This window comes from Periplaneta americana, chromosome 10, assembly GCF_040183065.1.
Source record: "Periplaneta americana isolate PAMFEO1 chromosome 10, P.americana_PAMFEO1_priV1, whole genome shotgun sequence".
Lineage (NCBI taxonomy): Eukaryota > Metazoa > Arthropoda > Insecta > Blattodea > Blattidae > Periplaneta > Periplaneta americana.
Window position 1 is genome coordinate 54,959,998 of NC_091126.1, and position 21,106 is coordinate 54,981,103.

The 21,106-nt window shown below is 38.6% G+C and overlaps 1 protein-coding gene and 1 long non-coding RNA gene across 7 annotated transcripts in view; one reads left to right on the forward strand and one right to left on the reverse strand.

Annotated features, from left to right (window-relative positions):
* The window catches only part of LOC138707709 (uncharacterized), a 114,831-nt gene that overhangs the window by 28,784 nt on the left and 64,941 nt on the right, over nucleotides 1-21,106 (reverse strand). The window lies entirely within an intron of this gene.
* Nucleotides 1-21,106, forward strand: part of LOC138707702 (uncharacterized) — a 39,808-nt gene that overhangs the window by 12,221 nt on the left and 6,481 nt on the right. For 2 of the 6 annotated variants that reach the window (XR_011334325.1, XR_011334327.1), the window contains one exon: nucleotides 9,424-9,480. The exons of 2 other annotated variants lie outside the window; for them this stretch is intronic. Coding sequence is in view for 2 of the 4 variants with exons in the window: in XM_069837525.1 (XP_069693626.1) it covers nucleotides 4,436-5,020; nucleotides 9,424-9,480 (642 nt within the window). In the remaining 2 variants the exon portion in view is untranslated. Of the gene's footprint in view, nucleotides 1-4,420; nucleotides 5,021-9,423; nucleotides 9,481-21,106 lie in introns of those variants that run through there. 2 more of the 6 variants (XM_069837525.1, XM_069837526.1) reach the window with 2 other exon arrangements.

Here is a 21,106-nt window from a genome sequence, read left to right on the forward strand (position 1 = left end):
ATGCGTAAATGTTGCATAATTACATGATTAAATTTATTATAATCGTACTGTACTCCAATCACGAGAAAGTCTCCAGGGAATGAGACGGAGCGGGGTGGTGCTGTGAATGAATGTTGTCATAAGATGTCATAAGGTCACACACGTGGGTACTCGTATCTCTATTGGCTATCTCTCAAAGCGCAAACAATAACACTAATATACACATTTTTATACTACCGTAGTTACAAAATTAGATCACTGTTAATCTCCTGGTCTTTTAATCCCTCCACACAGGAAATAGCATATGCAGGAGAGCGCATGATTTTTAAACTGATGTTATAACTCTAATATTATCTATCTACTTCGCTCCAATAGATGAGGCAATAGTAAGCACATTCCTTTCACGGTTTATCTCCTGGTTGGAGAACAGTAACGGTTACAGTGTTCTCGTAAGATCAGAAAACTGTTGAATGCATAGGCCTACTGTTTCCTTATAGGCCTACAGTAATTGTTAGGCTATATTTGTCGCAGTGACAATATGACAAATTTAAATTATTATTGGGACTATCTGTCATTAGTGATGAATTCAGGGAATAGTCCGGGAGAATTTTCTGGAGAGTTCAGACTTTTTAAAACTAAAAAATATAATTTAAACAATATTATATTTCTATTTCATCTTCTCAGTAACTAAAATAAATTTAGTTATGTAGATTCTCAGATAGTTGTTTCCTTGAAGATTGATGGTCTGCCTGCCAATTTTGATTGGTTGAAATTTAAACCGTCTGAATTTTCAGTATTGATTGTTACGGTTAAGAAGCCGGGTGTGCTGTGTTTTTATTGGCGTTGTTTCCAGTGTTAGTTTTGTTTAACAGATATAATAATTTTGTTTCATAAAATAGTTACAGCTTATACAGTCAATATAAATATTTCAGTGTGTGACAAAACAGCAGAAATTCTTTTATAATTGGTTTATTTTACGACGCTTTATCAACTGTTACGCTTATCTAGCGTCTGAGTAAAGTTAAAGTGATAATGCTAGCGAAATGAGCCCAGGGTCCAGCGCCGAAAGTTACTCAACATTTGCTTTTAATGGGTTGAGCGAAAACCTCGGAAAGACTTCAACCAGGTAACTTGTACCGATCAGGATTTGAACTCGGGTCTCGCTCGTTCCACGGTCAGGAGTGATTCCATGTAACATATCAAGTTTTCAAAAGTGAAGTGCCAGATATATTTTATTTTTTAGTATATGGGTGCCATAATGATAAATAGTGAAACACTGTACAGTAATATTAAATCGTATCATCAACGGTTTGGTTGCAGTGATGGCTAAAATATTAGGAGGTTCACTTGTAGGTTATTATTTAAAACTATAGAAATCATATGTTTCGTGGTATCAATACAAAGTTTATGCTAGTCGCATTGGTCATCAGCACTCGCTGAAATGTGTAAAGGGTAAGCTGTGCCGTCCCGTGTGCCCCGTCGTGCAGCAGGAAGAGATAGAGAGCATACCCGCTAGCAGCTACGAGTGGACCATGGTGCACTGTGTTTTCCGCGGGTAAGAAATGCTAGCCCCAGGGTGCTCTGCGCTGACGACCGCTGTGCTAGTGTGACAGTAAATATATATATATATATATATATATATATATATATATATATTTCAAATTGTTGCAAAATTGTAAAGAATTTATACCTGGTGTATGGATGAAAATTACTTTTAAGAAAAGAAATAACGGTAGTTTTAGAACCAAAAGCTTTTCCCTTGTGGACTTTTATTTCACATTGAGATAAACGTGTACTTATTTAACCACTTAAATGGATACACAAATAACTTGGGAAATAGTCGGTTAACAAACTCGTAGAAAATTTTCGGTCGGTTATATAAGAGAGGAAGATTATTTGGGGCGTGCTGTGTGAGCTAATAACTCTCGCAGTCTGTAGACTTCTAGAGCAGCAATTCCCAATCTTTTTTTTAATCTTTTGTGTCCCTTAACTAGGCTTTTACTGAAACTGTAGACCTACCACCAACTCCTCCACACCATTTTTATTATACCACTTACATAAGAAGTAATAAAGCGATTTTGTATATCTAGATCAGTTGCTTTTAGTTTAAAATAATGGCAATGAACTTAGCAAAAAGCAATTTTTAGGGCTATTTTAAAATTTTCAGAAACTAATAACGTAATGGAAACTAATAACTCTGATAATTATTTCATTAATATGTGTTTTGTAATGTTATACTATAAAAAAACGTAACAAAATAAAAAGAGTACAATTACGAAACACGTTAAAATAATTTCAGATTTACCTTTACTCGTATCATCAGGTATTATATGGCGCGAAGCAACAAACTGTGACGTCCACCATTACCAATTATCTTTGGCGTACCTCTGAGTGGCGTAGTCCTGGTTGGTAACCGCTGTTCTAGAGTATTTTTTCTCTCGTACGGAGGAGGGACCCGAAGGCTTACACTGCAGCCTGAGGATAGAGGGTGATACAATTTTGAGGTTATTTTCAATTACTTTGGTACCGGTACTGTACGTTTTTTCTCCCATGTGTGGTGCGGGAGGATATTGAAGTTTCACGTAAATTCGGATGGGTGAAGGCGTATAAAGCATGTGTGTCCTCCTTTGTCTCTCTAGTGAAAATAAATACATAATATTCAGAGCTGTAATTGGAATGGAATTTTTAGAGGGGGCACTACGACCCACAACTGCAACCTTTCAACATCTGGCGCTAATCCTCAAGCCAGACACATACCTAAACCCACACCGGCTGACTACACTAAAGTTCGCTGCGTACCCAGGTTTCGAGCAGGCAACTTCACTCTAGGCCAGCCCCTCCGTGCGTCGCCTGCCGACGTTTGGGGAAATGTTATGGAATCAGTGGCGGTTCCTCGGGGAAGGGAAGGGAGGAACGTCCTCCTCACATTTTCTTCTTTTGAAAGTAAATACCAAATAAAATATGTGCCTTGAAATTCGAGGAAGATTCGATAATTTTTAAGTTCACAGCTATAAGAAAAATTTTGTTGATCGAGTTTTAAACGACGCGCGCTCATGTGCTGTAGAAAACTGTGAGAAAGATGCGAGATTGTCTGTGTAGAGGAAAGGCACTCCATTCCTCCTCTACTGCAGTTAACACACATAGACAACAGCGCACTAGCGGCCAGAGAAAGAAGCAGAGTTTTAAAGCAAGTAAATGAACGGAGAGGGAGGAGATCCTCCTCTGAATCAGTCATGGGTGGGAAATAGAAACCGACTGGTCGTGCAGCAAGCTCGCTACCGCTGCCACCTAACGATGTTGCATTCAACCGGACTATAATACATCTAGGAGGAGACACAACAAAAACAGTTTTAACGCAACGCTATGAAAGACACCATGTAAACTTTTTTTAAAATTATAAATCAAAAATATTATTCATTGCATTTTATATAGGCTACTATTCATGGTTTGAAACTTTCGTGGATATTTGAAAGTTAAAGTCGGGTTTATGTAAAACAAAGAGGAAGTAGTTTTACATAGTTGGCCCCTGAAATTCACTTCTGTTCATTGATTACTAGACAGGGCAACAGCCAAGTTGTCAGTTTGTACAAATATATTTGAAACTGAAAGTAGGTACTCCAAACTACATCATTTTAACATAAAAAATTAATCGGCCACCGGCAGCTTTGAACAATAATGATAGTGTGACTTTACAAGAACTGACATTCTTCGAAAGTATGTGATACTGAACTTGTAAAATGTACATGTGGCAACACAGACCACGTGGGTGGGTGCAGTTTTCTCGCTTTCCTCAGATTACTTCCCATTCCCATTTCCATTTCCGTAAAACGGTTCCGGTTACGAGTTAGAAACTAGTCTCTTCCAACACGTGTGATGCTGTAGTGTGCTCGAAAAATGCTACAAGGTTGTGAATTTCCTTGTAATTGTTAATTACAACAATCAACAACGAATGGAAGTGAAATCATAATATATTTTGGACAATTTAGGAAACTCAGTTTACAAGAACAGATTATTGCTATACAGAAGGGAAGGCCAACCCCAACACTACCTGGTCTTACATGTATGCATGTAGGCTAATTTGTAGCATGTTTCATTCAAGAAGGTGTCATTTAGTGTTGTTAATTTCTTTCCTCCTCTTAAGAAATATGCAGGAGCCGCCACTCTACGGAATAATGACGACATGGAGAAATATTGACGGAATGATGTAGATGTCTAATACGGCAAAACGAGAGAACCCCGAGAAAGATCGCAACTGCAACATTGTCCGCCACAAATGTCACTAGCGATTTTCAATGAAACTCAGCCACCGCAGGGGTCCAGGGCTATATTTACACATGAGTGTTGGAACCGGTGTTATCAAGCTCCGCAAATATATATATATTCAAACTCCGCAATACAACAACTCCCCCCACCGTTTTCCCCTCCCCTACTGTGAAAGCTCGGGGTACTCTTTTCCATGTGCGCGCGCAGCACTGATTACCCCGCGCGAAGCTACGGCACTCTCACTCCTCCACTCTTCATTTTGTTCGTACCCCCTCCTGCAGCGACTACAAGCAACATGATTAAAATGTACAGTCAAAGAGGGAAAGAACTAACTGTAGTTGATGGATATAAATACAGGAAGTATTACAAGAACAAAGAAGAACAGAAATGGAGGTGCATAGTGAAAATGTGTAATGCCAAAATAGTGACAGCTGTTGAAGGTGACATTCTTTTAAATACAGAAGGAAACCACAACCATGAAAAAGATGGAACTGTACACCGTCAGATGATTACAAATGCTGCGAAACGCAAAGCCAGTGAAGAAGACTTGTTCGACAGACCTTCAAAATTAATAAGGAGAGAAATCTGCTCAGCTCCACAAGAAATAAGCGAGAAAATAACGACCAGGGATATAAACCTAACAAAAAGGAACTTATACACGCAAAGAAGAAAACTTCATCCAAGACTACCTAAAACTACGCAAGAGGTTCATGAAGCTCTACAAGTATTCAACACAGAAAGCAGTAACGGCGAAGACCTCCTATTGGCCAACAATTCAGTAAGTAACAATATTTTCGGCAATAACTAATATTAGGTATTTTGTACAAAAATCAACAATTTTAGTGGACGGCACATTTAATTACAGTGCAAAACTTTTTCTGCAATTATTTACCATTCATTCTGTAGAAAATGGGAACTACGTTCAACTTGTCTTTGGACTACTTCCCAATAAAACATTAGAAACGTACATCAAATATTTTACGATTGTTGTTGAAAAATGTAATGCCATTGGACTTAACTTCTTCCCTCGTACGATTGTGATGGACTTCGAATTATCCATACATCAAGCAGTTACATCTGTTTGGCTTGCAGCATCAATAAGGGGCTGCCGCTTTCATTTGACGCAAGCGTGGTGTGGGACAATTCAAAACATTGGTTTATCAAGTGAATACAGTAATAAGGCTTCTGAGTGGTAGATGATTGACATGGTTATTTGTGTTAGCATTATTAGACTCTTCAGAAGTGCAAGATGCATTTGTTGATGATCTTATGTCCGTGCAACCCCGTGAAGCTGAATCTTTCTCAGATTACTTAGTTGACAATTGCACTGACACAAAGTCAGGATTTCCTCTCTCATTGTGGGCATCACAATCTTTAGATAGAGACAGCACCACAAATGCTTGTGAATATTTCCATGCACATTTTAAGAAGCATTATATTAGTCCACATCCGAATATATTGTGCTTTTATTCAAGCTCTTCGAGCTGTACAGATAGATGTTGGTGTTAAAATGAAACACGTGCAAACAACATTTTAACCTTAAATATGGAGAGAGAAACAATATTTACAAGAATTACAACAGCTCTGCTATAGCAAGCACATAACAAGGCTACAATACTTACAGCATACTTCAAAGTAAGGAAGGAAATTTTCATTGAGCTGCGATGGATTTTGTCCTGATTGTTTTTAACATCAGCAGTAAACAATTTTTAAACCGCCAGCATTGATCGATATAAAGGTATATGCTGCTAGGCCTAAGCCTAGAAATCCAGAACAGAATACACAATGTTGACATTACTAATTTGTTTACTCTGAAGTGTGAAGAGAATTTGCTTAGTATCGATGTGAAAGAGTGGGGGCAACTGATGAGGGGAGATAGTTGCGCACTTTGATGCAAGGTTGACTGGTTTTCTTTTTTGTTGCGGAGCTTGATATTACCTGTTGGAACAGAACGGCAGTTTTGGGTAATGGTGAGACAGATGTTTACATTATTTTACTGACGCTCTTGCATTTGATGAATTATAGAGGACAAATGAAGTTATAGCATCTATATGAATTCAGTTGTTCGTAGCGTTGGAACAAAGTGATGAATTACTTTTTGGGGAGAGCTACAGCAAACAAATTCATTCTTTTAACTGTATTAACAGTACCGTACACCATTATCTCCTGGCCTATTTGCTTCTTAAGTGATGTCATGTTTGTATGAATTGTGAGGTTCAGACTTGGCTTCGGACAGTTGACTACTAAACAACAGTATTGGTGGCAGCTGGGCTGGAGGGTTGTGGAGTGTCGCTCTCATGTGGAAATAATTTAAGACCTTTCTCTTGTTTGCTATTGTCTAACGAATTTTATTTTAGTAATCTTTGTGCGGAGGTATACAGAGTGAGAATTGACGAAGGGATGCCAGGAATCGGCCACTCTGGAGGATCTGGTGTTCTCTGTTGAAAAGGTATTAGTTTTTCCCTACCATGGACATTTATTCCCTTCAGGTGCCTAATGTATAGTTACCGTATGTTATATGTATTTTAATGCAACACATAACTATGATTCTCCTGGCTTGTTTTAATATACGTTGAGCATGACATCAATAAGAGTTGGCAAAATTACTAATTATTATGAACAGTATATTTATCTATAATTAAAATGTTAATGTCTCCCCCCCCGGGAGAAAATATTCTATACGCAACCTGGCGATATATTGCGCAACATATTGATTTCTGCTGAAGTGTGTTAAGCGACATGGAATATACTATGGCGGACTTCGTGAAATTTCTGTTGCGCTACTGAATATTTACCACGGTAATGGACGTCACCACCACTCCCATCCGCAGACGAATAGCCTGATATGCCTTAGGGGCCCGCAGAAGACCAAGCACTTCGTATATCAACATCGGAATCCCGTACTACTCCAAGTCTTTACCCAAGCCTAATTTTACTATTGCTGATGATAGATGAAATGAGAGGAAGGTGGAGAGTGTTGGTGAAATGATAGAGGGAAACGGGAGTACTCCGAGAAAAAATCCATCTGCAACGTCTGCTTTTCCCCACCACAAATTCTACAACGATCTGGACGGGGATCGAAGTCGGACTCTTGAATGGAAGACCAGCGTGCTCCACATATACAGTACAGCTCGATTCAGCGTTAATGGTCCCTGTCCTTGGTTGTTTGTCTAGGGAGCGAGCTGTGTGTTGCTTCATAAGAAATAAATTTAATCACAAATGTGCATAGGAGGGGAAGAGGAAAGAGGAAGTATGAAAATAATATCTGTGCTCGAAGTTGAGGGACACTCATGTCAAGAAAATATAAGCCATTATGAAATTGTTTAGTCAACAGACGTAATGGTTAGTAACAGGACGTGTGGAATAATATTGTGTTTTAAGGCGGAGTGTACAGCGACATGATAAGAAGGAAGTGTTAGGTGTTATGACTGCGCGGCCTGACCTATGTGACCCGGCCCGCCAGTAGTGATAAGTAACTCGCTCTTAGTCTATCTACTTTTTGCAGAGGCCAAAATCCCTTAATCAAGCTGTACATGCAAATGCCCGCAAACATACACAATTGTATAAAACCGTTTAAAAGTTGTTTGTGAACATATGTTTCAAATTTAAACAAATGTCCGTGTTCTACTATACCGGTATTTCAACTCTGATGAAAAACACACAGCCCTACAAATTACACTCACAGACACGCAGGTATGGACGTGTATGCGGGTAGATGTTAGTTGCAGTTCGTGTTACGGATATGCTTAATCCCCGTTTATACGACGAGAGTAAACCATGATAGTTGCTGTCTTGTAAACCGCAAATTGTTTTGATTGCTACTCTCACTATATCTACAGATTTTGACATTGCGAGGGTGCCATCGTGAGAGTTACATGAACTCTTGAACTATCGCGCCCCACACAGTCACGCAGGCACTTTCATGATAGCTGATAGTTGTTTGCCGTGTTGTGGCTGTAGGTATCCTACAAACAAAACTCAGCTCGGACTCTTCGCGGCGCGCATGCTATACCCCTCTTACTCCCCTGCAGTAGGCTTGAGAGCATGCTGGAAACGGTAGCATACGTCATCTGCGCGAGACAGTCACGCCCACTGGTTTCTGCGCACCGAGTTTTCCTTGTTGGATGCCTATACCAATGTCGCGATTTGATACATTTAAATTTTTGGAATACTACCACCAGTACTCGTGTTTGTGGGATAAGAGAGACCCGGACTACAAGATAAGACAGAGGAGGGATGCTGCTGAAGAATCACTGCTTTTGGCATTTGATATGCCTAAAAAGGAACTGAAGGATAAGATACGAAATATAAGGTGTGCGTATAATCAAGAAGTTTCCAAAGTAAAAAAAAAATCTGAAGGGACCGACCAGGGAAGAGAAAAAGTCTATAAACCTAAACTTATTTGGTTCGATTACGCTGACAGTTTCCTCAAGAAGAATCGTGAGGAGGAGGAGGAATCAGACACAAATTTTGCGAGCAATAGAGTATATATTTTATTCTACTTTACTTTAACATAATGTTCTATGATATTCTACAAAATATTGTACACTGCCCCGTCGATTTAGTAGAAAGTCAATCAGTATTCACCTACTTAGATTAACACTCGGAGCAAATCCCCTGCGATCGGCAAGCATCATCTTTTGGTATTGCAGTGGTATTCAATTTATGGTACGCGTACCACGGAGGTACGCGGGGTTGTCTCAAGTGGTACGTATCCCATTGAAAACGTATGTTAAAATGCTGACATATTAATTTTATTATACTTGTAGATAATTATTGAATTATATTATAGTTCCTTTTGCAATATCAACTCTTGTATTTCCTTGCTTGAATATAAAATTTTACGTAAAGCATTAGTATTATTAATGCATCAGTAACTATTGTATAATAATAATAATAATAATAATAATAATAATAATAATAATAATAATAATAATAATAATGTATTATAGTACAACAGTCATAGTCTTTTGTTAATTCTTATAGGCTATAATTGCATTGCAGTTTGGGGGTACGCTAGCAAAAAGGATTGAATACCACTGAGATAGAACAAGAAAGTGAAGAAGTACTGTAAAAAAATCGATCATACGGGAATGGGTATTTAAGAGTTGTAAATTCATTGTAAAAAGCGAATCTGATCTCCATTGGTTCAGTTACGAAAATTTACTGTTTTTATTCCAGGGCTGTAAATCTAGAGGGAGTAGGTCTACCGATGAAGATAATCAAGAAAACGCTGAGGTATGAATTTATGTTTTAATTTTCAACAATGTAGGTGATACATTGTTAGTAATACCTTATGATTCTGTAGCTTAAATGGAAAAATTTAGGAAGAATACAGTTATTTCTCAAGGATTTCTTATGAGTGGAATTAAACGTAGGATTTCCAAACTGATTTTCCGGGACCGTACTGCAATGGATAACTGCGTCCCGGCGGCATCTAGAAAATATTTCTTGGGACGCATACATGACTCGCTTTTCAGTGAACAAGAAAGAAAAGAGCAAATTGGTGTTGTCTTTCTTTTCTCATCATTTTATTCTCCTCAGTTTATGGGTACGGTATCGGCAGCTCAAGAGGTTTTAAATAGAAAACTTGGCGAACACAATATTGAATTCCAGTTCACGATTCTTTAGGTTCATATTGACTGAATCACCTGTTTCATTGCTATGTCAGCATAGGCGAAGGGAGATATGGAGGGACAGGGGGGCAACGCCCTCTATGTCAAAGTTATATAGGCTACTGTCCCTCTCTAGCATTAGAAAGAATAATTCTGAGAAGTTATAAAAGGTTTACCTGTAAATTAATATACAAATTAAGATTTATGTAAATGTTATGTTTCTAAATACAGGCATTCATTACGTGATTTACTCTTCTATGGTACCTATGCGTAAGGAAGAAATTGGGACAAGCCTGGAACATTTTCTAGAGTTATTTCATTTACTGTAGGTCAATTCATGTGGCAATGCGTTCGCGAGATATCTGTTCCTTTTTTAAAAGTGGAAGTAAATATATTAATAATAATAATAATAATAATAATAATAATAATAATAATAATAATAAAGAACCTGCTATGGATAGTAGTACAAGTTTTGGTGCATTTGCTATTGTTGCCGGTAGGGTTGCCAGATGTCCCAGTATGGCGGGTCACTCTATATTTTCAGGAAATTTTCCCGTGTCTCGCTCATTCCCGTCGCAGGACGCAGAATGTCCCGTTTTTTAAGATATTACCCATTCTTAAGCGGAATTGAAATTCGCGGACGACGTGTAACAAATGCACCACGCACCGTGTTCAGACTTGAGGGGTATGCAAATTTAAGAGAACATTATCCTACCATTTTAAGTTTGTATTTTGATTTTTATGTGTTAATCTAAATGTTAATTAATGAAAATGTATTTTTGTTTTTTCTTTATGGGAACTATTAAATTGTCACATTAAATGACACAATATTGTACATTATAACAAATGTAATGTCCCGCGCCGTGGTGTCGTGATCTAAGCCATCCTGTCTAGGACTCACGTTATGGAATGCACGCTGGTTCGAGTCCTCACAGGGGAAGAAATTTCTCATGAAATTTCGGCCAGTGTATGGGACCGGTGCCCACCCAGCATCGTGATGCACTTTGGGAGCTACGATAGTTAGCGAAATCCGGTTGCGAAAGCCAGCTCTAACGGCTGGGAGGATCATCGTGCTAACCACACGATACCTCCATTCTGGTTGGATGATCGTCCACCTCTGCTTCGGCATGTGGGTGTGATGCCATCAGCCGACTGGTCGGTCTAGGGCCTAGACTCTAGGCCCTTCACGGGCTGTAGCGCCACGGATTATAACAAATGTAATGATAAATGAATGATGACTGGAAGAATGTGGTATGTTACATTTTCTCAAAACTGAATTTTTGCGACAAACAGGGAGGTGTGTTGCTTCCGGTACTTCGTGACATTCCGTGGTACTTCTAACAGGTACCAGTAGATGACAATACTATATAATTGTGGCGTTGACACAGTGGAAGAACGTGGTATGTTGTTGAGCTCTGGTCATTACATCAGCCAGTGTTCAGCATTCGATTACTTACTTTGTGTGGTGCAGCGTGAATCGTTTGAACGTTGCTGCCAGTGACCAGGAGAGTTTAAATAAACGGAAAGGAGTTGTGAATCATTTTATGTGATAATTTGATTCTTACTGATAAATTTAAAATAAGATGACCATGATCATAGGAAGAAAAATGAAGAAGGTAAACTTGCAAATTCTAAATGAGGCAGTAGAGCAAGTGGACAGCTTCAAATACTTGAGATGTACTATAAGCAGTAACATGAGCTATTGCCAGGAAGTTGAAAGGAGAATAGCAATGACCAAGTAAGCTTTTAATAGAAAAAGCATCTTGTGCGGACCTCTGGAAAAAGAACTGAGGAAGAGACTAGTGAAGTGCTTTGCATGGAGTGTGGCATTGCATGGGGCAGAAATATGGACATTACAACGAAGTGAAGAGAAGCGAATAGCATCATTTGAGATGTGGATATGGAGAAGAATAAATGTGTGAAGTGGACAGACAGAATAAGAAATGAAGCTGTGTTGGAAAGAGTGGGTGAAGAAAGAATGATGCGAAAACTGATCAGGAAGAGGAACAGGAATTGGTTGGATCACTGGCTGAGATGAAACTGCCTACTGAAGAGGATGCACTGGAAGGAATGGTGAACGGGAAAAGAATTCGGGGCAGAAAAAGATATCATATGATAGACTACATTAAGATATATGGATCATATGAGACAGAGAAAGGCAGAAAATAGGAAAGATTGGAGAAAGCCGGGTTTGCAGTGAAAGACTGCCCTTGGGAAGAACACTGAATGAATTAATTGGATAATTAATACATCTTCACATATTTAAGAACATAATAATAGCCTTGAGTGGAATAACGTGGTATGTAGTCAATTTAGTGAAGATCCGCTGGTGACCGTATGACCGACAACAAACACTCCTGTAAATTTACGAAAAGCGGCATACCACGTTCTTCCAGCCATCCATTCAAATATTCCTTAAAATGTTGAAAAGGTAATTATTTAATTATCCTGTACATACACAGGGTGTTAAAAAGTATCCATTATTTTAGGAGGTGATGGTATGCATCAAAACAAGAAAATGTCTAATAAATATGTGCCCTAAGACACATACTTTCTGAGGTCTGAACACTTGTTCATAGGAGGTGCTCAATGTGATGTTCATTCACGGCAATGCATTTCTCTGCCCTACAATACAGCAGACTACTAGATAATCTTACCGTAGTTGATATCCCTGGCATGGAATACCGATACGTCGCAAGGAATATTGAAAACAGAAGTCTGGTTGCGGGTATGAGTGGGGTTCAGCAGAGATGGTGTTGTGAATTTTCATAATCAGCATGTGTGGGCTGATGAAAATCCCCATGCAGTTGAAGAAACAAGGCATCAGCACCGATTCTCAATCAACTTATGGACAGACGTTCTTGATGATAGATTAATAGGTCCATACGTGCTACCACAGAAATTAACTGGGGATCGTTATCAGGACTTTCTTATTAACGTATTGAAACAAATTTCAAAGAGTGCGTGATTCCTTACGCCGAGGGGCAGAGGAATGCATTGCCATGAATGGACGTCACATTGAGCACCTCCTATGAACAAGAGTTCAGATCTTAGAAAGTATATGTTGTAGGACCCATGCTTATTAGATATTATTTTCTTATTTTGCTGCATACTAGCACCTCCTAAAATATTGGATACTTTTTTTTTAACACTTTGTGTAGACTTCACTGTATTAAGGGGCGAGGATGGTATTTTTTTTTAACTTTTTTCCTATTTGTTGTAAAATTTTAATTTTTTGTATGTAGAGAGCTCATAGCTGTAGCAATTCAACCAAATATAAATATTTTGAAAAAAAAAATATATATATATATATATATTTGGGGGCCCAAATTTGAAAATAATATACCCAAGGCAGGATTGTACTAAAACCGATATATCTAAACCGTTTTTAAAGATAGATTCAAACGCTTTTTTCAATGTATTTGCAAAAGCATGTTCTACAAACTGCCTGTAACAGAATTTTGATATTAGTCCCTACGTTTGTAAAATAAACAATTAAAATTTAATAACAATTTTCTGATTTCCTTTCTTGCAAACAAACGGACGTATTTTTTAAATGAAATCAATTAACAAAATTCTGTTACAGAGAAAAGTTTCCCAAGAGTCTAAAGAATGTGTGTTCTAAATTTCATGCATGTATCTTTAATAGTTCAGAAATTATATACATTTTTATCTGGCAAAGTAGCAAAAAAATTATGTTACTGGAAACCGATAAAAGTTGGCGAGTGATTTAAAAATCCATAACGCAGGAAGTTTAAAAATAGCGACTCAACATGCGATAAGGGCACAAATACCCACAAAATGTTATGCTATGCATTCCACACATATCACAGAGTATTTTAAATATTTTTTTTTTAATTTACTCATTTTTCACCAAAAAATACCATCCTCTCCCATTAATACATTAGTCTATTATTAAGCCGCCTATACAACAACTGTAAGTAAAATGTACCTTTTTGATATTTTAAAAGTCTGACAACCCTAGTTGCGAGTGATCACATTCAACCTACAATTAGTGACACCCCTGTGGTGACAGTGGTCAGACCTCCAGCGTGTTACGCAGATGGCCCGAGTTCCAGTCCCGGTTACGTATGAGATTTTCATTGAAAAATCCATACTTGTGGCGGACAAGGTCACAGTTGGGGTTTTTCTTGGGGTTCTCCCGTTTTCCCCCATATTAGGGATCTACATCATTCCGTCAACATTTCTCTCCATTTCGTCATTCCATAGTACAGTATTCCCCGATTTCCGGCTGGCGACGCACGGAGGGGGCTGGCCTAGGGACGAGGGGGGGTTGCCTGCTCGAAACCTGGGTACGCACATGAGTATAGATAGAGCGCGCCTGGTCTACTGCGCAGGATATCAATATTGAAAACGTGAGTCACGTGACTTTGGTATGCTGCTGACGATTCTGTAGTGTTTTTATACGTGGAGTCTTGCTTGTGATTCATTAATGAAATGTATTCAAAGTAAGATAATAAGTTACTATGTACCGATTGTAGCTACGGTGATGGCGAACTAGGCCTACTGCTGTTGCTATGGATACAAAGAAAAATAGGAAAAGGAGGAAACGTATCGTTCCATTCTTAAGTATCGCACACACGTAACCTCACTTGCAAATGTCATATTGAAGATTTAGTTTCTAAATACAAAGTCCAAGGGTGCTATACATAGACATTTCTCTAGCCCGCGCTACGAGCATGCTAAACTAGCCCCGGCTATCGACTGATTACTTGTACAGGATACATATCAGCAGCCGGCTGGTCGGTCCAGGCCCTGCACGGGCTGTAGCGCCACGGATTATTTATTTATTTATTTATTTATTATTTTAATAATAATGTAGGACGAATAGCGGGAGTTTAGGCAGTCAGTTAACTTCATTATACCTAGGAACAACATAATATTTCTGATTGTGCTAGATCGAAAAAATCACAGTATTTCCTATGAAAAATCTTTACGTGCCTATGTCAGTTAACAGAAATCGGCTGCGTTCGTCCCAGTCACGTGACTCGTCCGTGCTTCGATGTTGATACCCCTCAGCAGCCTTGTGCGCAGCTATACGTGCTCTCTATAATATGGGTATACTTACTCTATGGGTACGCAGCGAATCTTAAGGCTGGTTCACAATGAACCGGGAACGGAAACGAGAACGAGAACGGAAATAATGTTAAAATAAATGTATTGAAATGTGAGCATTCACAATAGTTAATTGTGAATGCTCACATTTAACTACATTTATTTTAACAATATTTCCGTTCTCGTTCTCGTTATTTCCGTTCACGGCTTATTGTGAACCAGCCTTTAGTGTAGTCAGCCGGTATGGATTTGGGAATGCACCTAGCTTGAGGGTTAGCGCATTTCATTTCATTTCATTCCATTCCATTACAATTAGTGACTATATATGTGATAACAAATGACTAAGTGGACAATATCATACATCTACAAATTCAGTGATAGCACAGCTCTCTAGTTCGCATGGGGATCATAACAACATAATTGACATTTTGCCGTGCTTAAGTAAGCAAGATATGTATATATGTATGTATGTATATATATATATATATATATATATATATATATATATATATATATTAGGGGGCTTAATGAATATTTGTTTTTTCATTGTGTATGTCAATTTATGTATAATTTTAAGGTGTGGGCACATTCATTTGCTCATGATAAGAATACATATTTATGAATTAACTTATTTAATCATCCTGTTGTGCCCCTCTATGTATGTATTTTTTATTGGGTTATTTTACGACGCTGTATCCACATCTCAGGTTACTTAGCGTCTGAATGAAATGAAGGTGATAATGCCGGTGAAATGAGTCCGGGGTCCAGCACCGAAAGTTACCCAGTATTTGCTCGTATGGGGTTGAGGGAAAACCCCGGAAAAACCTCAACCATGTAACTTCCCCCGACCGGGATTCGAACCCGGGCCACCTGGTTTCGCGGCCAGACGTGCTGGCCGTTACTCCACAGGTGTGGTATGTATGTATGTATGTATGTATGTATGTATGTATGTCAGAAACAAAGCCTCATGCTCACGTTTGAATGTGGTTTTTGTTGCCCGTATTACTGTCTGTTTTCATCTGACCCTTGCTTCAGAGTTTGGTAGGGTCTACTTGAAGTTGATTTTATGTAGCCTAACATTATTCCCTTGCACTAAATACCTTGGTAATTTTAGAACCGCGCGCGCTGTCTATAAAAAATACCAAAGAAAAAATTACGTTTCTTATTGGCAGGACTTCTTATTACCGTATTCGCTTATTAGACCCCCTGTAATTTAAGAACAAAATGTAAAAAAATACATATTTGCATATTAGACCCCTCCGACATACGTGCAAAACAAGGCTCTATGTTCTGAATTCCTGCCTAAGACTTTTGTACAGAGGCGTGCATTATCAATCGCAAATGCTTGAAGAAAGATTGCAAAGTAAGACAGTTTCTGAAGCCATCTTCTGTCTCATTGTCCCGTTACTTTTGTCTCCGCGCAGACAAATAGGAACAACATCTTCCTTTGTCTGTTTATCCTCAAACTACCTACCATACTCTGCCCCGTTAGTTCTTCCATTGTCACAGCACAGAGAGGCGAATTCCCTTTTCTTCTTCTACTGAAAGTATCGGTTTTTCGCATATCGTACTTTGAAGTCAGTCTTTCAGGGAAGGAGATCAGTCTCAGTTGTGAATATAAGAATGAGCAACAAGCGAGCGAGCTATTCTGTGTCATTTAAACTGAATGCGATTGACTTCGCGGAGAAAAATGGAGTGAAAGCTGCTGGTCGTGGGTTTTTAGTGCAACCCAATATGATTCGGTACTGGAGAAATCAAAAAGAAAAACTTGCCGCTACAACTTCAAAAAAGAATGTGAAATCTTTTCGTGGTGCGAAATCGGGAAGGTATAAGGAAGTTGAAAGAGAAGTGCTTGAGTGGATGATGGAAACTAGAAACAATGGAAACTCCGTAACTCACGACATGCTGCAAATGAAGGCCTGTGAAATTTCAATACAGAAGGGGATTGATAGGAGCGAATTTAAAGCAAGCAGAGGTTGGGCTGTGCGCTTCATGCGGAGGAATGGACTGAGTTTAAGGAGAGCGACATTGCGTAAAAGGCCTCCAGCAGACTACACAGACAAAGTCATCAATTTCCATCGGTTCGTTTTACGACAGGTAAATTCCGTAATTTGCCAATAAACATAATGTAGCTGTCTTTCTCATTTATACACTAATTTCTACATTTAAGCCTATTGTTACCTAACTTTATTTCCTTACTGTTTTTTTTTTTTTACATATGCGCTTACAAGACCCATACCTTTTTACATTAACAAAAGCGGAAAAGGGAAGTCTAATATGCGAGTGAATACAATAGACTTCTAAATATATCGGATACCCAACAACGGAAATTTAAAAAAAAAATGTGATAAAATAGAAAATTATAATGTAGAAATGTTATAGCTTATATTGTGTTTTATGCTCCAGATAAATCAGTTTATTAATTAATTACTTACTTACTTACTTACTTACTTACTTACTTACTTACTTACTGGCTTTTAAGGAACCCGGAGGTTCATTGCCGCCCTCACATAAGCCCGCCATTGGTCCCTATCCTGAGCAAAATTAATCCATTCTCTATCATCATATCCCACCTCTCTTAAATCCATTTTAATATTATCTTCCCATCTACGTCTCGGCCTCCCTAAAGGTCTTTTTCCCTCCGGCCTCCCAACTAACACTCTATATGCATTTCTGGATTCGCCCATATGTGCTACATGCCCTGCCCATCTCAAACGTCTGGATTTAATGTTCCTAATTATGTCAAGTGAAGAATACAATGCGTGCAGTTCTGTGTTGTATAACTTTCTCCATTCTCCTGTAACTTCATCCCTCTTAGCCCCAAATATTTTCGTAAGCACCTTATTCTCAAACACCCTTAACCTATGTTCCTCTCTCAAATTGAGAGTCCAAGTTTCACAACCATACAGAACTGTATATATAACTGTTTTATAAATTCTGACTTTCAGATTTTTCGACAGCAGACTGGATGATAAAAGTTCCTCATTAGAATAATAACAGGCACTTCCCATATTTATTCTGTGTTTAATTTCCTCCCGAGTATCATTTATATTTGTTAATCAGTTTATTAGTAAATAAAACTACTTTAATTGTTCAAAAAGTGTACGTTGTTTTATATTTACTACAGTAACTACTTTGGGGCGGCCGGGTAGCTCAGTTGGTAGAGCAGCTGGCTACGGACGGGAAGGTCCGGGGTTCAATCCCAGGTTGCCAAACTTTCTGAACGGCCCCGAGGTTCACTCAGCCTCCTATAAAATTGAGTACCGGGTCTTTCCCGGGGGTAAAAGGCGGTCAGAGCGTGGTGCCGACCACACCACCTCATTCTAGTGCCGAGGTCATGGAAAGCATGGGGCTCTCCCTCCATGCCCCCCCCCAAGTGCCTTCATGGCATGTTACGGGGATACCTTTACCTTTTACAGCAACTACTAACTAGAGTCCACATCTGTGGAGTAACGGTCAGCGCGTCTGGCCCGGGTTCGAATCCCGGTCGGGGCAAGTTATCTGGTTGAGGTTTTTTTCCAGGGTTTTCCCTCAACCCAATACGAGCAGCAAATGCTGGATAACTTTCGGTGCTGGACCCCGGACTCATTTCACCGGCATTATCATCTTCAGATCATTCAGACGCTAAATAACCTAGATGTTGATACAGCGTCGTAAAATAACCCAGGAAAAAAACTAACTAGACTTCGAAGTTGAGGACTCAGTCATAGAGATACAGGTTAACTTATAGTGGAGTATTGGGCGTAGGTGGGGGGAACAGGCTAGGCCTTGTTTGCGAATCTGGCTTCCAGGTTTAGTTTCCTGTAAAGCTGATTTAAATAATTTCAAAGAGAAATCGGGTCCTTTGGCTAAGCGCACCAACGCTCTAGTACTGAGCTATTCAGGAACTATACGAGACCCCGGGCCAATTCTTCCTTGTTTACTTTTCCCATCTATCGGAGCTATCCTTTGTCTAGTTCTGGTTGGCGATTTCCTACGTACTAGCACTGAAGCTGGTACAGTTGGGAGAACGTGAAGTCATTGCGATGTTGAAGACGAAATTCAATTTGAAGAAAATTTTAAATGTACGTTACCGGTATTAACTTTATTCCACGAAATAAAAATACCCTTACAAGAAGAAAAAAAATCTTTTTTTTTTCCCAAGAGAAAAAATGCGTCTGAATTGCTGGCAAAAATAATACAATCTTAATTATTATGGATTGAAAATTGACAGTGACATGATTTCAAAACATCTGTATTGAAAAACTGCAACATGTAAGTAAAAATAAAAGAAATATAGGCCTATATTTAAATATTTATTTTCGGCTGCAGAGCCATAGGTTTAATGGATACTCTAAATTTAGCTTACACTTTCACCCGAACGTCTCTCAGCCAATGAATAACTTTATTGATACCTAACTGACCAATGAGAATCGTGCTACACATTTAGTCAAAAATGTGATGCAAAAAATGAATATGTAATAGTATTTTAGCTTACGTTCATATTGCTGAGGAAGTTAACATAGAGCAAATGGATATCCCGCGATAGGCCAAATCATGCGACAGTGGATGCTAGTGGGAGAAGAAAAGCATATTGCCGCTTGAGAATCACCTACCAATAAAATAAACATTTTGAAATATGAATAAATAAAACCTATTTCACATGGGTAGCAAATCCATGTTTCTTCTGTTAGTTTTTTAAGTAGTTCAAAAGCATCCATCACAACATACTCGTCTTTGGCATCCAATAACTACATACGTAGTACCACAGTCTAGTATATAGTCACGGAACTCAATACGTAGGGAATATGCATCCATTGACAGTTGAACTTCATTTGCGAGCCACTAGGATCACAGACAATGCGAAATAGTATCAGCACAGTCTATTATTTCTAGTACTTTCAGTTGCTAACTACTTGGAGCATTGTATCGCGAGAAATGCAAAAAATCACCTCAAGCTTCGTGACTGTATGTATACAATAGTGGCAAAAAAAACCGGGCCGACCCTTGTAGCTGATTTCAGAGCCTTGTTCACTCCAGAGCACGATAGACTGGTAACTTAGGGTGCTATTCATAAACATTTCGCTAGCCCGGGCTACGAGCGTGCTAAACAGGATTCATATCATATCGCTGACACTGGTTTATGAATACTAAGAACGTTAGTTCGCTGATCATCCAGCGAAAGCCCGCGCTAAGAATGTCTATGAATACGGCCCTAAGATTTTAGTGGTTCGAATCCTGCCTGGGAAGGAAACTTCTTTTTGTTCCTTATTCAAATTTATTCCCAATACTTTTCGATTGCTGGTAAAATTCATGTTCTGGGAATAATAAGTTAATTAAGGAGTAAAATATCGCTGCAATCGAAAAGTATTGGGAATAAATTTGAATAAGAAACAAAAAAAGTTTCCTTCCCAATCAGTATTCGAACCACGAAAGTCTTAGTTACCAGTCTATCGTGCTCTGGAATGAACAAGGCTCTAAAATCAAGCTACAAGGGTTGGTTCGTTTTTTTTTTTTTTTTTTTTGCCACTCTGTACTAGACTGTTGTAATACCATACCATAATTTGCACCCACAATAACAAACATTTCTATGCTAATTGTTTTCTATAATTTTTAGGTAATTACAACACTGAACAACAGTGATTTCCCCCCCCCCATGAAACAAGGTCCTTCCAATTCAGATTTTAGCGCTCAGTTTAATGCTGCAATCCATTTTCTCTGGCACCTTCAGATTTTTTTAAGTCAGTTTTTTGAGGGGTGGGCTATAAATGCTAATGTTTCTTTGGTACGAAATGATACAATAATGAAAAGCTAATAGTGGTAATTTAATTAATGCATTTTATTAATTCACTGCTTTAGTGGACAAGGACCCTGATGCGATAATATTTTTTGCCTCGCATAACTTTATTTCCTTTCACAGCCTCTTAAAATTTAGTTAAAATACAGTAGAACTTGGTTATAGCGACCTCGTTTTGTGCGACACCTCGCCTATAACGTCAAATATTCTGTGGTCCCAACTAATTCCCCATAAGACATGCTTTTCTACCTTGCTTAATATGACAAACGTATATGCGTCTACCTCGCATATAACATCATTTTCAACTTCAGTTTAGAATACGATTTTCTAAGAACCAAAGTATTTTAAGAAATATTTTGTTTAAATCTGGTAACCTGGCATATTCTTTACTCTCTCC